The following is a 13977-nucleotide window of genomic DNA, read 5'->3' as shown; positions in this document are numbered from 1 at the left end:
AAGACACCAAGGGAAATTCTCACTGCAGGAACAGTTTGAGGGAGAGGCCAAAAGGATAGTGTGCTTGTGCCTTGCTTGAATTTGAAGCTCTAACAGATGAGGACTTTGCAGGCTAGCACCCTCACCAACACAAGACAAAAAGCTGTCAGAAGACAGAAATCATGATGTCGTGGTGAGTTGGCAGAGGTGTGTGAGAATAGCCTATCCTCTTTAATGCTCACGTGGCCTAGAGAAGACTCAGACAGAGGTCCTCATGTGTCCCGGAGCTGATGACACAGCTGAGCGCCAAGTTGATGGGCTAGTCTGCCATGGGGTCACTACAACCCAAGGCTGATCTTGACCTAAACTCACAGTAAGTGGAAGTGAGCTCCCAGGAGAGAGCTCTATACCTTCAACAAGAGTGAGACCTTGTCAGCAGGAGCCAGTTAAGCTCCTCAGGAGCAGATAGGCTTTGTGCCAAGAGAACCACATCCTACATAAATTTTGCCACTTCAAGGGAAAATGCAGAACAGAAACACTAATGATTCAAGAAGAGGTAAGACAAGACTTTTGAGGTGGTAGAGTGAACATATTCCCATCCCTCCAAGACGTTCTTAGCACTGGGATACCTAAGTTCTACTTTGGGGAAGGAAAATAGAGATTTCTTGAGAGAGTGGAACTGCTTACTAGAGGTAGTTTGAAGTTTGAATCTTTATCTTAAAAGAATCAAACAGAAGTTGGGTGGTAGCGCAGCGGGTTAAGCACAGGTGGTGAAAAGCACAAGAACTGGCGGAAGGATCCCGGTTCCAGCCCCGGCTCCCCACCTGCAGGGGAGTCACTTCACAGGTGGTGAAGCAGGCCTGCAGGTGTCTATCTTTCTCTCTCCCCTCTCTGTCTTCCCCTCCTCTCTCCATTTCTCTCTGTCCTATCCAACAACAATGACATCAATAAACAAAAACAATAAAACAAGGGTTACAAAAGAGAATAAATAAATGTGAAAAAATTAAAAAATAAAAATAAAATAAAATAAAAAGAATCAAACAGAAAGAAATGAATAACTTTACAATGACAAGTAAAATCTTGGGTCACCAAAGGAAAAGGAGTTCACGAGCAATGAGATCAGGAACTTTCTAGAAAGCAAAGGAATTTGGAGGAAGGTGTATCTGAGCTCCAGTGGCAAATCTCAGTTCCTTAAACTTTTTTTAGGGAGTGTGGGGGGAGCTGGAGTCTACTGAAAGAGTGGTCTTGCCATTTTTGTACCACCTTTTGCACTCAGAGAAAGAGTAGGAACACCACAATACTGGAACTTCTTGCACGGGGCTGGAAGTTGGGCTGTGTCCGTGGCAAGGCAGGTGTTCTATCCAGTGAACTATCTCTCTGGCTCCTAAGTTTTATTTTTACCTGAAAATTGCAAGTTTACACATACATTGTCATATCTTGAAAGACTAACAAAATAAAACACACACACATACACACACACACACACACACACACACCTCTTTCTTTGCTTTAATGTAGTGCCAGATATCAAAATGAATGTGTTCTCATGTATGCACTCTACTGTGGATCCATTTTCCAGGCTCAATTCTTCATTTATTATGTGCAGATAGATAAAAATTAAGAGAGAAGGGTGTCAGGTGGTAGCGCTGTGGGTTAAGCGCATGTGGCGCAAAGCACAAGGACCGGCGGAAGGATCCAGGTTCAGCTCCGACTTGGGAGTCGCTCCACAAATGGTGAAGCAGATCTGCAGGTCTCTCTTTCTCTCCCCCGCTCTGTCTTCCTCTCCTCTCTCTATTTCTCTCTGTCCTATCCAACAATGATGGCATCAATAATAACTACAACAATAAAACAAGGGCAACAAAAGGAATAAATAAGTAAAATTAAAACAAAAGACAAAAAAGAAATTAGGGGAGAAAGAAGAGAAATAACTGGGAGTCAGGCAGTAGCACAGTGGGTGGGTTAAGCGCACATGGTGCAAAGAGCAAGGACTGGCTTAAGGATCCTGGTTGGAGCCCCCGGCTGCTTCACAGGCAGTGAAGCAGGTCTGCAGGTGTTTGTCTCTCTCTCCCTCTCTGTCTTCCTCTCCTCTCTCCATTTCTCTTTGTCCTATCTAATAATGACGACATCAATAACAACAACAATAAAAAACAAGGGTAACAAAAGGGAAAAACAAACAAATAAATATAAAAAAATAAAATATAAGTAAAAAAAAGAAGAGAAATAACCGCAACACTTGCTTCACAATCATGAAGTTCCCCTCCTGCAGCTGGGGACTGGAGTCTTGAACCAAGGTCCTTGAGCATGGTAACAAATGCACATGCGCACACACAAACACACAGGCACAGTCTTCATTTGAAGTACTACCCATCACCCATGAAATTCTACCCATTTGTCTCTGTACTTCTTACACAGTGCTAGGGAGTGAGTCCAGATTCTCACACACACAAGGCAAATGCTCTACACTCTGTGGCCTTGAAACTGATAGTGAAAAGCAGAAAACTGGCCCAGTAATTACTATTTCTGAGCACCAAATGTAAGTAAATAAAATGATTCTCAGGATTGAGTACTATGAGACAAAACACTCCCCCTCCACAAATTGATCAGAATTAGCAATATTTTAGCAGTTTAAATTAAAAAACTCTTAATATACTACTTTTATTCTCTCTCCATCACATAAAACCCGACTTGTAGTGTGACCCGCATTTATGGAGCAGACACCAAGGCTCTCATACATTTCCATTACCTGCAGAGAAGTAATTCTATCGTAGTGAATTGTAGTCATCTCATTCTCTGTCAGTGCATTTCCAGTCTGGTCATTAATTTCAAAACCAGTATAGAATTTCAGCATGTCCAAAAGCTGAAAGCATACATTTAAATTAATACACTGTGAACACAAGATCAGAAAAGCACAGTTCTACTAAAAACAACACGTAAGTTCACGTACCTTCATCCTTGGAAATGCTAAGAAACTGTGTAAACAGTGCAGCACATACTCCCCAAAGTTTATGTGAAATTAAAGCCTGGGCCTTTTAAGTCAGTTATTAAGTCTATTTCATATGCATGGTTTATTTCTACAGAGATAAAGTGTAACTGCAGCCACAATACTAGAGAGATGTTAAAGATCTAATAAAATGAAAGCATTTTTTTTTTCTTTTTCAGTTTAAATCCAGATATTCCTGTTTATTTTGTTATTGGAAGGTGAATGGTTTACAGTACAGTTGTTGACACATGGGCACAATTTCTCATATCACCAAGACAGGTGTCTACAAAACACTCACCTCCAGATTAGGTCCATTATCATGGACTGGGACCTGAAAGCCCACTCTCACTTCACCCCTCTCCCTGTCCCCCTTCCCCACCCAGAGTCCTTTGCTTTGGTGCAATATACCAAATCAGCCCAAGATGTACTTTGTTTCCCTTTTCTGTTCTTTAAAAAAATATATTTATTTATTCCCTTTTTTTTTGTTGCCCGTTTCTTTATTGTTGTAGTTATTGATGTCGTCGTTGTTGGATAGGACAGAGAGAAATGGAGAGAGAAGGGGAAGACAGAGGGGGAGAGAAAGACACCTGCAGACCTGCTTCACTGTCTGTGAAGCGACTCCCCTACAGGTGGGGGAGCCAGGTGCTCGAACCAGGATCCTTATGCCTCCTTGTGCTTCGTACTCACTGCACTACCACCCGACTCCCTCCCTTTTGTTCTTGCTTCCTAAATTCTGCCAGTGAGTGAGATCATCCCATATTCATCCTTCTGCTTCTGCCTTATCTCACTTAATATGACGCCTTAAAGTTCCATCCAAGATGAGATGAAGGTGGCTTCGTCATTCTTAATAGCTGAGTAGTATTCCACTGTGTATATAAATTTTAATGAAAAAGATTCTTTCAAAGCTATACCATGCCACCACAAATTTATTGAGCTATGCCACTCATGGGAACTCCTGAGGTCTTTTATTTCACTACTTATATAGAAATTTCTGTATGACGTTAGAATTCCTAAGTGGGAATTCTAAATACATGTAGCTCCTAATAGGAGAGAACATCAAGGTGGGGAAAGCTAAGCTGTTCACTCCTCTTGGCAGTCTCTGTTTTGCTGACTAATGAAGGCCGACTTTCCTTCTGGGCCAGCAGCACCAAAGAGTCAACTGGCTGCTTTCATGCCAAATCTATAAACTATGGCGAATCACAGAGGATTTTAATGTTTGAGTACACGTGGCAACTTAATGACAAAAATTTAATGAGAGAGTGAGAAAAAAAGGAATGCTTATAGAAACAAAAATTAATTCTTAAAATAAGCAAATACAAAAAATTATATCTTTAATTATGATCTCACTGGAAGGTAGGTATTAGAGGTACGCTATCTTTTGCTCCTAAATGAGAAACATGAATACTTTTTCTTTCAAGCCCAGGCAGCAAACTAAGTGTATATATAGATACTTTCATGCTCCTAACTGCCTGCCACCATATTATTATGTTTTTAAAAGAGTTCCAGGTGTATTATGGCAGTTTATTTGAAATTAATGCTGATAGTCTACTATATTCCATAGTCACTACTGACATAAAATGAAAATATATATGTTGGGGGCCTACATCACCAAAATTATAATTCAGTTCAGTAATAAAAGCACATGAACAAAAAATTATAATATAAAACTACTATAAACCACGAGCAAGAATGCATTCGTTTTGTATGTTGAAATTTAATTTTATGTTTCTTGGGTAACAATTTTTTCTTTTTTCTTTCCTCTTTTCTTTGTGTGTGTGGCTTGTTTTTAATTACTTTGAGAGGTACTGAGAGAAAAATATGAGAGCAAGCAGAAGTTCTGGTATATATAGTACCAGGGACTAACTATTGAGACCATAAGCAGGAATTCTGTGCTTTGAACTCTTCTCCCTAGTCCTCACTGCTTGATTTTACTTTAGAGTCTCTAATTCGGAATTTACATTAGTCAACACAATATGGAGCAAATTTTATTTTGTGTTAAGATGCTTCTAGATGTATAGCAAACAAAAGAAAAATTAGGAAACAATATGTTCCGTTATCAGTGATCACCTGGGAGAAAAGATGGCCATCTTCTTCCCGATGAACAAGATTGGAGAGGTAACAATGAACTAAAAGGTGCGAATCATCCAGGATGGTATTAAACCAGCGTCTTGTAGGGAGCAGAGCCTAGAAAGAGTAAAGACCAAAGCAATCAGCTTGAAGGTATTCTGTCAAGCTAAAGTTTATTGGTATTTCACTCAGAAACAGTAATCAAACATAAAGCCCCCTCCATCCTCCTAGAGGACACTGATCTCAAACCAAAACAGAGGGGTAGGTTCATGATGTGAACTCAATGGTTCTAGACAGAAAGGCAACCCCTAGGTGTGACCATGAGAAAACTTCTACAAGTTTCAGTGGAGAGAATGAGGACACAGAACTCTGGTGGTGAAAACGTTATGGAATTATACCCCTATTAGCTTTTAATTTTGTAAATAAGTATTAAATCACCAATTAAAAAAAAAAAGAAACTCGGTAAGATATTTTTTGCATTTTAAATATCTTTTATTTGTTATCAATAGCTTATTACAAGATTAAATATACAGTTCTGGGCGCCAGGTGGTGGCCTACCTGATTGAGTGCATGTTCAAATGTTCTTTTCTACTCCTACCACCAAAGTTGTGTATCCCCACACTTCAACCTCCCAAAGATAACATAACCACCATAGCTTGGACAAGTCTTACAGTTTGCTTGTTTCAGTTTTGTTGGAGAATATATATATTACAAATTCATGTAAACCAGATCTCTAGATTCCACATATGAGTGAAACCATCTGGTAGTTGTCTTTCATCTCTTTGCTTTTTTCACTAATTACAACCACCTCCAGTTCCATCTACCTTGTCACAAAGGACACAATATGATCTTTTCGATCACAGAGCAGTATGCCATGGAATATATATTCCATAACTTCCTTAGCCAGTCATCACTGGCTACTGTGAATAAATGCAGCTATGAACATAGGGGTGTATTTCCCTTCAAAATAGTGCTTGAGTGTCCACTGGATAAATGCCTAAGAGTAGTATTATTGGATCATAAGGTACTTCCATTTTTATTTATGGATTCTCCATACAGTCTTCAAAGGGGTTATACAGTTTGCATTCCCACCAGCAATATAGCAGAGTTCCCTTTCCTTCACAACCTACTCAACACCTGTCATTTCCTGGTTTGTTGATGTATGCTATTCTCTCGGGTGTGAGATGTCATCTTGGTGTATTTTAATTTGCATTTCTCTAATGATAAGTGAAGAATTTCTTCATGACCTTCCACCTTCTGCACCCCATAAGGAATTTTGAGGGATTCAGGTGGTAAAACAACAGGTTAAGCGCACGTGGCGCAAAGTGCAAGGAGCAGCATGGGAATCTTGGTGCGAGCCCCTGGCTGCCCATCTTCAGGGGAGTCGCTTCACAGCTGGTGAAGCAGGTTTGCAGGTGTCTCTCTTTCTCTCCCCGTCTTCCCTCCTCTCGATTTTTCTCTGTCCTATCCAACGACAGCAATAACAACAATAATAACCACAACAATGATAAAACAACAAGGGCAACAAAGGGGGAAAAAAATGGTCTCCAGGAACAGTGGATTCGTGGTACAGGAACCGAGCCCCGGCAATAACCCTGGAGGGAAAAGAAAGAAAGAAAGAAAGAAAGAAAGAAAGAAAGAAAGAAAGAAAGAAAGAAAGAAAGAAAGAAAAGAGAAGAAAGAATTTTGGTCCATACTCCCAGAAGGCAAATGTTAAGGGAAGATGACCAGAGAGCTCTAAACTCCAACTTCAACTCCAGCTTCAGGTCCAATTAGGACCCAAGAAAGGGGGGGGGGGGATGAAAGGGTACTCAGAAGGAGTAGGTGTGATTTAGAAATGAAGAGAAGGCAGGACCATAGGAAAAAAATGGACAAATATAGATAAATAGTGAATAGGCAACCTATACCTGTGAACTTGGGAAAACTAATGCAGTTTCTAATGGAGGCAATGAGGACACAGAACTCTGGTGGTAGGAAAGGTATGGAATTACATCCCTGTTATAATTTGGTAAATCAGTATTAACTAATTAAGAAAATTAATAAATAAAAAAAGAAAACTGTCAGTTTAGTTCTTTGGCCCACTTTTTTACTGAGTTTTTTGCTTCTTTTATAGATCTGAGTGGTAACATTTTTAAATAAAATACAGCACTGAAAGAAGACTCAGACACACTAGTAGTTTTCAAGAAAAAACCTATGTGAAATCCAAATACGTATTTCATATAGGTTTTACAACAGCTGCTTTAAGAGAAAAGAGGACAGGGATCCCAGAATGGAAACTTCTCTCCTACCTCTTCTCACTGTAACAGTCATCAAGAAAATTCTAAACTCATAGTTTAAATATTACTCATCTGATCAAACACCCTCATATCACAGAAAAGGTTATTTAGGATCCTTAGAGGTTAGAGCAAGAATTTGAATGAAGACTTCATGTGTGACTATTAGCTGAATATTCCAATAATAATTCTTATGTCGACTACCCTATCTCTCCACATAAGTGATAGGATTTTCTTTTCAGTTCCATGTATTAAAGAGGTAAAAGAAAGGATTTCAATGTGAACTATATCAATGCTGCACCTGAAATTCCATCAAAATGTTGCATCTTATAGTAAGAAATATTTTTTTAAGAAACATAATTTTAAAAATTGATGAAGACAACTAAATCTTCTTTCATCAATACTAGTAGGAACTTCTGAGGTGTGGCCATTAAGTAACAGCGAACTGCTCTCAAACAAGACTGACAACTATTGAACTTAGCAAACCTTATCAAACTGAGACACCAGCAGAAGCATTGTTAGCCTCAGCCATCAGGTTCCTAATGCTACTATAACTTCATCCTGATCTCCCTGAATAGACCTCACCAACACATCCTAGAAGCTCACTTCAACAGAGCTCTACACTAATAAGGAAAGATGATATATATATAGGCTGGGGGTATGGATCGAATGGCCAATGTCCATGTCCAGTAGAGGCAATACAGAACCCAGAAGTCTTCCCTTCTGCATACCAAAGAGTTCTACATCCCAAAGAGAACTTTGGTCCATCCATACTTCCAGACGAAGTAGTATTAGGTGAAGATGATCACTGGGACATGAAGCTTTTGTGACATGGAACTTTTCTTTTCATACTATTACTGAGAGGGAAGAGAATCGAGAGAACACCTAAGAAGCCAAGCACTATTTCTCTTATATTTCTCTTATCTGATAGGAAAAGAGGGAAAAAAGGACAACTGGAAATTGTAATAGGTGTTAAGTGTGACTTAGTAAGGAAGTGGAGGCTGGGCCATAAAAGTGACTAGAAATGGGTGAAAAAAACACAATTATATTTACGAAGAAAGGGAGAGACATATAAAGAGAGAGAATCCACCCATCCCTATAATCTTGGGATGACAGTAGGGTTACTGCTGGAGGGAGATGGAAGCACACAGAACTATGGTGGTATATTGATGTGGAATTATGCCCTGACTATCTTATAATATTATAAAGCTGTTAAATTATTAATAAATTTTAAAAATACTATTAGGCACGCTTAGAAAAATGAGATGTGGGGCTGGGTGGTGGGGCACCTGGCTGAGCGCAACATACATATTGCTCCACACAAGGACCTGGGTTTAAGTCCCAGCTCCCCACCTATGGCGGACATTTTCACAAGCAGTAAAGCAAGTCTACAGGTGTCTCTCCCTCTCCCCACTCAATTTCTCTCTGTCTCCATCTAATAAAATAAAAATTACATATACATATGTATGTTTTTTTAAGAACAAAAAGTAAAATGAGGTGATTAAAGGATAGTTTACAAGTCCATGACTTTGGTGACTACTAAAAACTCTATGAAGAGCCATTGAAGTATAATAGAACTAAATTGTCATTGTTTGGCGACTAACTACACTAATTTTTTCTCCTAGAATCAGTAATCTATGTTAGATAGAAGATGTCATCTAAAAAAATGTCAAGGACTAATTGATCTTGAGTTTCTTTCCTGTGACTCCTTGAAAAAGGTACTAATAACGGCTACTGTAAGGTGGTGAATATTTCATATACAGTCACACCTGTCACACTGAATTTCATAGTAATTATGTAACAGAAAACTTACTGTACATTTCTTACCTCTAGATCAATCATTAGTTCAATGAATCTTTCACAGTAATGAACTTTGTCCATAGTGACAGGTTCTAGACATAGCAGAAAAAGCAAATTAGAATTCCTCACTTAGATTATTCTGTGCATTATACATTAAAATGGACGGCTTTAGGTGCAAAAGGCAGTTCAGCAGGATAAACAAATGATCTGAATAAAAATACAGAAGAAAGCAACAGTTGATTTGGTAACAGCTTTACCTTTTTAGTGAGAGACAGTCCAGAGCATGTTTGGGGGCAGATGTGGTACTAAAATGAAACGATTTGAACTGAGGACCTCAGGCATGTGAGCATATTGCAAGAGGAACAATTTAACAACTTTTAAGTTAAGTCCATTTAAACCTGTTGCTAGTTTTTGTTCTTGGTACTATCAAAGGAAAGTAAATGGTTTTTCATAGAAAATTCTTTGAGTGAACTCTGTACTCAATTCATTTTTCTTTTCTTCATCAGGGTTATCACTGGGACTTGGTGCAGGCACTATGAATCCATCACTCCTGGCAGCCATTATTTCCTTCCTTCCTTCCATCCCTCCCTTCCTTCACCTCCTTTCCTTTCTTCCTTCCTTTCAGATATGACAGAGAGATATTGAGATGGCAGATGGAAATAGAGATGGAAAGAGTATACTTGAAAAAGAAAGGATATATACTTTGTCACTGCAATTGAAAACTATGGCTAAGAACAGTTTTGAGACTAGAAATAAATGAGTACTATAGAGCCATCTAAACGATGAGCTATGGAAAAGAGTTACCAGAAAGTGGTACAGATTTCAGCACAGAGATAAACTTCTGAATGAGTCGTGACAGAAATCTTCTCTCTTGATATGCCCTAAAACAAGAGTGACAGATGGAGTTAATTTTGAAAAAAAAACCCAAACATATATACATATATATAATATTACAAAAGTAAAACTAAACTGCTGAGTAAGTTCTATCTTCTACTCACTAATTTTTATTTTTATGGTAGTTTTGTCTGGTGAAACATACATCCATCAAAGTATGTGAAGCTGTTCTACTGAAATTTACATGATACTGTAAGCCAATGGTGAAACGATAAAACTATATTTTAAAAGACTACATATCCTAATCCCCAAGGGTTTTTTATTTGATTTTAGTGTTCTTTTTCTGCTTTACATATGCTCTTGTCTATTCACTAATTTAAGATGCTAACAGTCAATCAACAAATACTTATTGAATTTCAAGTTCAAGTATATTTTTGTCATCCCCTTCTTTGTATTTCCAGCAGAACTAACAGTATCATTTGAAGCTGTTCAATACCTGGTAAATATTTGTTGATTAACATATATAGTACATGTTAAAATATATACAAATATTTATTTGGATCAGCTACAAATAACATTGTGCTAGCTAGCTCTGCTAAAAAGAGGGGACTGACAAAAAATCTTTGAACTAAAGCCATATAATATAAAATAACACAAACCGGGAACTAATTAATAAAACAGATGACATTAATTATGCACTTACTCATTAACTGGGCCTGAACTGCACTCAATACTTCATACAAATAATCACCACTACTGGTGACAGTAGGCCTGTGACATAGCTACAACTGTCACAGTCTCATACGTAGGCTCAAGAAGGTGAAGTACCTTGTCCAAAGTTGCACAGCAAATGAGTATGGAACTGAATTAAGTTTAATTACACAGCAAACGCTCTGATCTATACATGTTCTAAGCAATCACTATAAAAAGCGCTATATCCATTCAAGTTCTCCCTGTCTCTGGCCCAAGTCATAACCTATGGGAACTAAGAAACCACTGAATGTGAGTAGGAATACAGTAAACAATTTTATATATAGACAGCTAATTAAATTCAGTTGTGGGAAAGCTAGAAGAAACATCAAATAGAAATTCATTATAATTTAGCAAAAGGCTATGAAGGCCTATACTAAGATGAGAGATAGTAAGTCTACATAGTTAAGACAGGGAGAGGAAGGACAAATGAAACAAACAGAAACAGGACTTGCTGACAGGATGTAAGTAGCTAGAAAGAGAGAGAGAGAAACGAAGCATGTCAAATCTAAGCATTAAAATAAAGTATGCAGGAAGAAGAGTTTGGGAGGAATAAACAAAGAGTATCACATAACTGAGTCAAATGAGAGTGCATAGTAATGCTTCTAGCCAAAAGTACACAGCCAAGAGTTGTATACCCAAAACAGAGGAGACTTCAGGTCACAAAGATTTAGGTTTAAACCATAATAAGAGGAGGGGGGATGGCAGAGTAGTAGTCAAATAATGCAAACAATACCATATCATGTGATTAGTTGTTGAAAAGATGTCACGGAAGAGATGATGCTATATGGTTGGATATTAAAGAGCTATTCCTACTGTGCCCTAATAGTCTGTCCTCATGGCTCTCTTTCCTTTACTCTCAAATTTATTATATAGGACATGCAGTTTTGTTTTTTTGTTTTGTTTTTTCTTCAGTTCTTCTCATCTTTAGTAGCTACTAGTGTAATTCCAGATATTACTTTTCCTTATCCGGGATCAAATTTTGCAGGTTTATTTTCCAGGTACCTCCCTAAATAACTTCACCCAGATTCAGGGTTTAATTATTATCTATACATGCAACACATATAGCATATCCTACAGTTATCCTTCTATTTCCTGCAAGACTTATTAGCATAGCAAAACTGAATTTGTTCTCTCTATGCCAAAGCTAATCACCCTCTTAGTCACCATCTTGATAAATATCTCACTAGCACTCAGTGACCTAGTAAGAAAAAAAGCTTACTATTAATCTCACACCTAACAGTTACCAAAATTCATTAACTATCTCTATTTTACATCATCTATTACCAAGAGATAGTTCAAATGATCACTACTTCTTGTCCAAAGTATTACAAAATATTGGATATGGACAGACTGAGAGAGGAGCAGGTGGAGAGGGAAAGAGACAGAGAAACAGCCACAGCCCTGCTTCACCACCTGTGAAGCTTTCCCCCTGCAGGTGGGGACCAGCGGCTTAAACCTGGGTCTCTGAGCACTGTAATACGTGTGCTTAACTAGTTGCACCACTGCCTGGCCCCTGAATAAGCTTTCCAAAGTCTAAGTCTAATTACTATTGATAAAAACAGTTTATCACATTTAAAATAAAATTCTAATTTCCTATTTGCAATGTAGTAAAGGGAAAAGATTTGTTGACAGAAGAAACGAGATCTAAATTCTAATTTTTTTTTTTTTACTCTCTAGGTTTGTGTCTTAAAGCCAACTCTTTCTTTTCTCTAGATCTCAATTTTTCACAAATTTGAGAGAAAACAGTAAGAGAAAAAGCCTTGAGGTATGTCAATGCCTTGGAAGGGAGTCAGGGAAGGAGAAAAAAAAAAAAAAAAACGAACAAAAACTAGGAAAGCTGCAGAAGTTAAAGAAGGCGGAATATAAAACAATTTAATTGGGAATCGGGCAGTAGTGCAGCTGGTTAAGCGCATGTGGTGCAAAGCGCAAGGACCTGCAGAAGGATCCTGTTTCCAGGCCTCGGCTCCCCACAGACGGTGAAGCAGGTCTGCAGGTGTCTTTCTCTCCCCCTCTATGTCTTCCCCTCCTCTCTCCTTTTCTCTTTGTCCTATCCAACAACAATGACAACAACAATAACTACAGTAAAAAAAAAAAAAAAAGAGTTTAATTAGGGCCAGGTGGTGGCACCTGGTTAAGTGCACACACTACAGTGTGCAAGGACCCTGGTTCAAGCCCCTGGTCCCCACTTGCAGAGGGAAAGTTTCATGAATGGTAAAGCAGGGCTGCAGGTATTCTCTTTCCTTCTCTATCCAATAATAAATAAACACAATAAAATAAATCTTAAAAAAGGAAGTTTTAATAAAAAAAAGAGTATAATCAACATGATCAAATGAAGAGTCAAAGAAAACAACATAAAGCAAGGAAAAAAAAAAAAACCAAACAACAAAACCACAAAATGTACTATTAGAACTGATTGGTGAGGTAAAAGGAACCATTTTAGTTGAGAATGGAAAAATGACAGTCAGAATTTAAATGGGAGTTACAAGCTTTACAGATATGGATATATAGATTACTAAGTGGAAGAAACAATAAGAACCAAAAGCTACTTTTTGCTACATAATTTAGGCCTGAAATCTTAGTGTTTTTTTTTTTTTTAAACCAGAGGTCTCTTCAATAATTTGTTTGGCTTTGTAAGTTAACTCTCTTTTCATCCACCAGGTTCCAGATGCCATCAGGATGCCGGCCAGGCTTCCCTGGACTGAAGACCCCACCAATGCGTCCTGGAGCTCCGCTTCCCCAGAGACTCACCCTACTAGGGAGAGAGAGGCAGACTGGGAGTATGGACTGACCAGTCAACGCCCCTGTTCAGCGGGGAAGCAATTACAGAAGCCAGACCTCCCATCTTCTGCAACCCTCAATGACCCTGGGTCCATGCTCCCAGAGGGATAGAGAATGGGAAAACTATTGGGAAGGGGATGGGATATGGAGACTGGGTGGTGGGAATTGTGTGGAGTTGTACCCCCACCCCATCCTATGATTTTGTTAATGTCTCCTTTCTTAAATAAATTTAAAAAAAACAAACAAACAAAAACAAAAACCCAGGTCAGGTCTGGCTTATGGTTGTGGTGGGGCTTGAAATTGAAACTTCATAGTCCCCACAGTGAAAATCTCTTGTACTACCACTATGCTACCTTGTGGTCCCAGAAAATGTAATTTGAGATGGCCATGAGAGTCAATCCTCATCTACTTTATACCTAATTTATTTCCTTCCATAACATACACCATCATCTAGTTAGAGTACTACAAAAACCATCTGTTTATTGCTGCCTCCCCTAACAAGAATGTTAAGTT

General features: G+C 38.4%; 1 protein-coding gene across 1 annotated transcript in view; it reads right to left on the bottom strand.

The window, feature by feature from the left end:
* The window catches only part of AQR (aquarius intron-binding spliceosomal factor), a 97839-nt gene that overhangs the window by 56419 nt on the left and 27443 nt on the right, over positions 1–13977 (bottom strand). The window contains exons 9-12 of the mRNA XM_007521693.3: positions 9904–9980; positions 9127–9191; positions 5027–5143; positions 2723–2836 (exon numbers count right to left, since the gene is read on the bottom strand). Of these exons, the coding sequence (XP_007521755.1) occupies positions 2723–2836; positions 5027–5143; positions 9127–9191; positions 9904–9980 (373 nt within the window). The remainder of the gene's footprint in view (positions 1–2722; positions 2837–5026; positions 5144–9126; positions 9192–9903; positions 9981–13977) is intronic.

Source organism: Erinaceus europaeus, chromosome 16 (assembly GCF_950295315.1).
Source record: "Erinaceus europaeus chromosome 16, mEriEur2.1, whole genome shotgun sequence".
Lineage (NCBI taxonomy): Eukaryota > Metazoa > Chordata > Mammalia > Eulipotyphla > Erinaceidae > Erinaceus > Erinaceus europaeus.
This window is presented reverse-complemented; position numbering and strand designations above follow the sequence as displayed.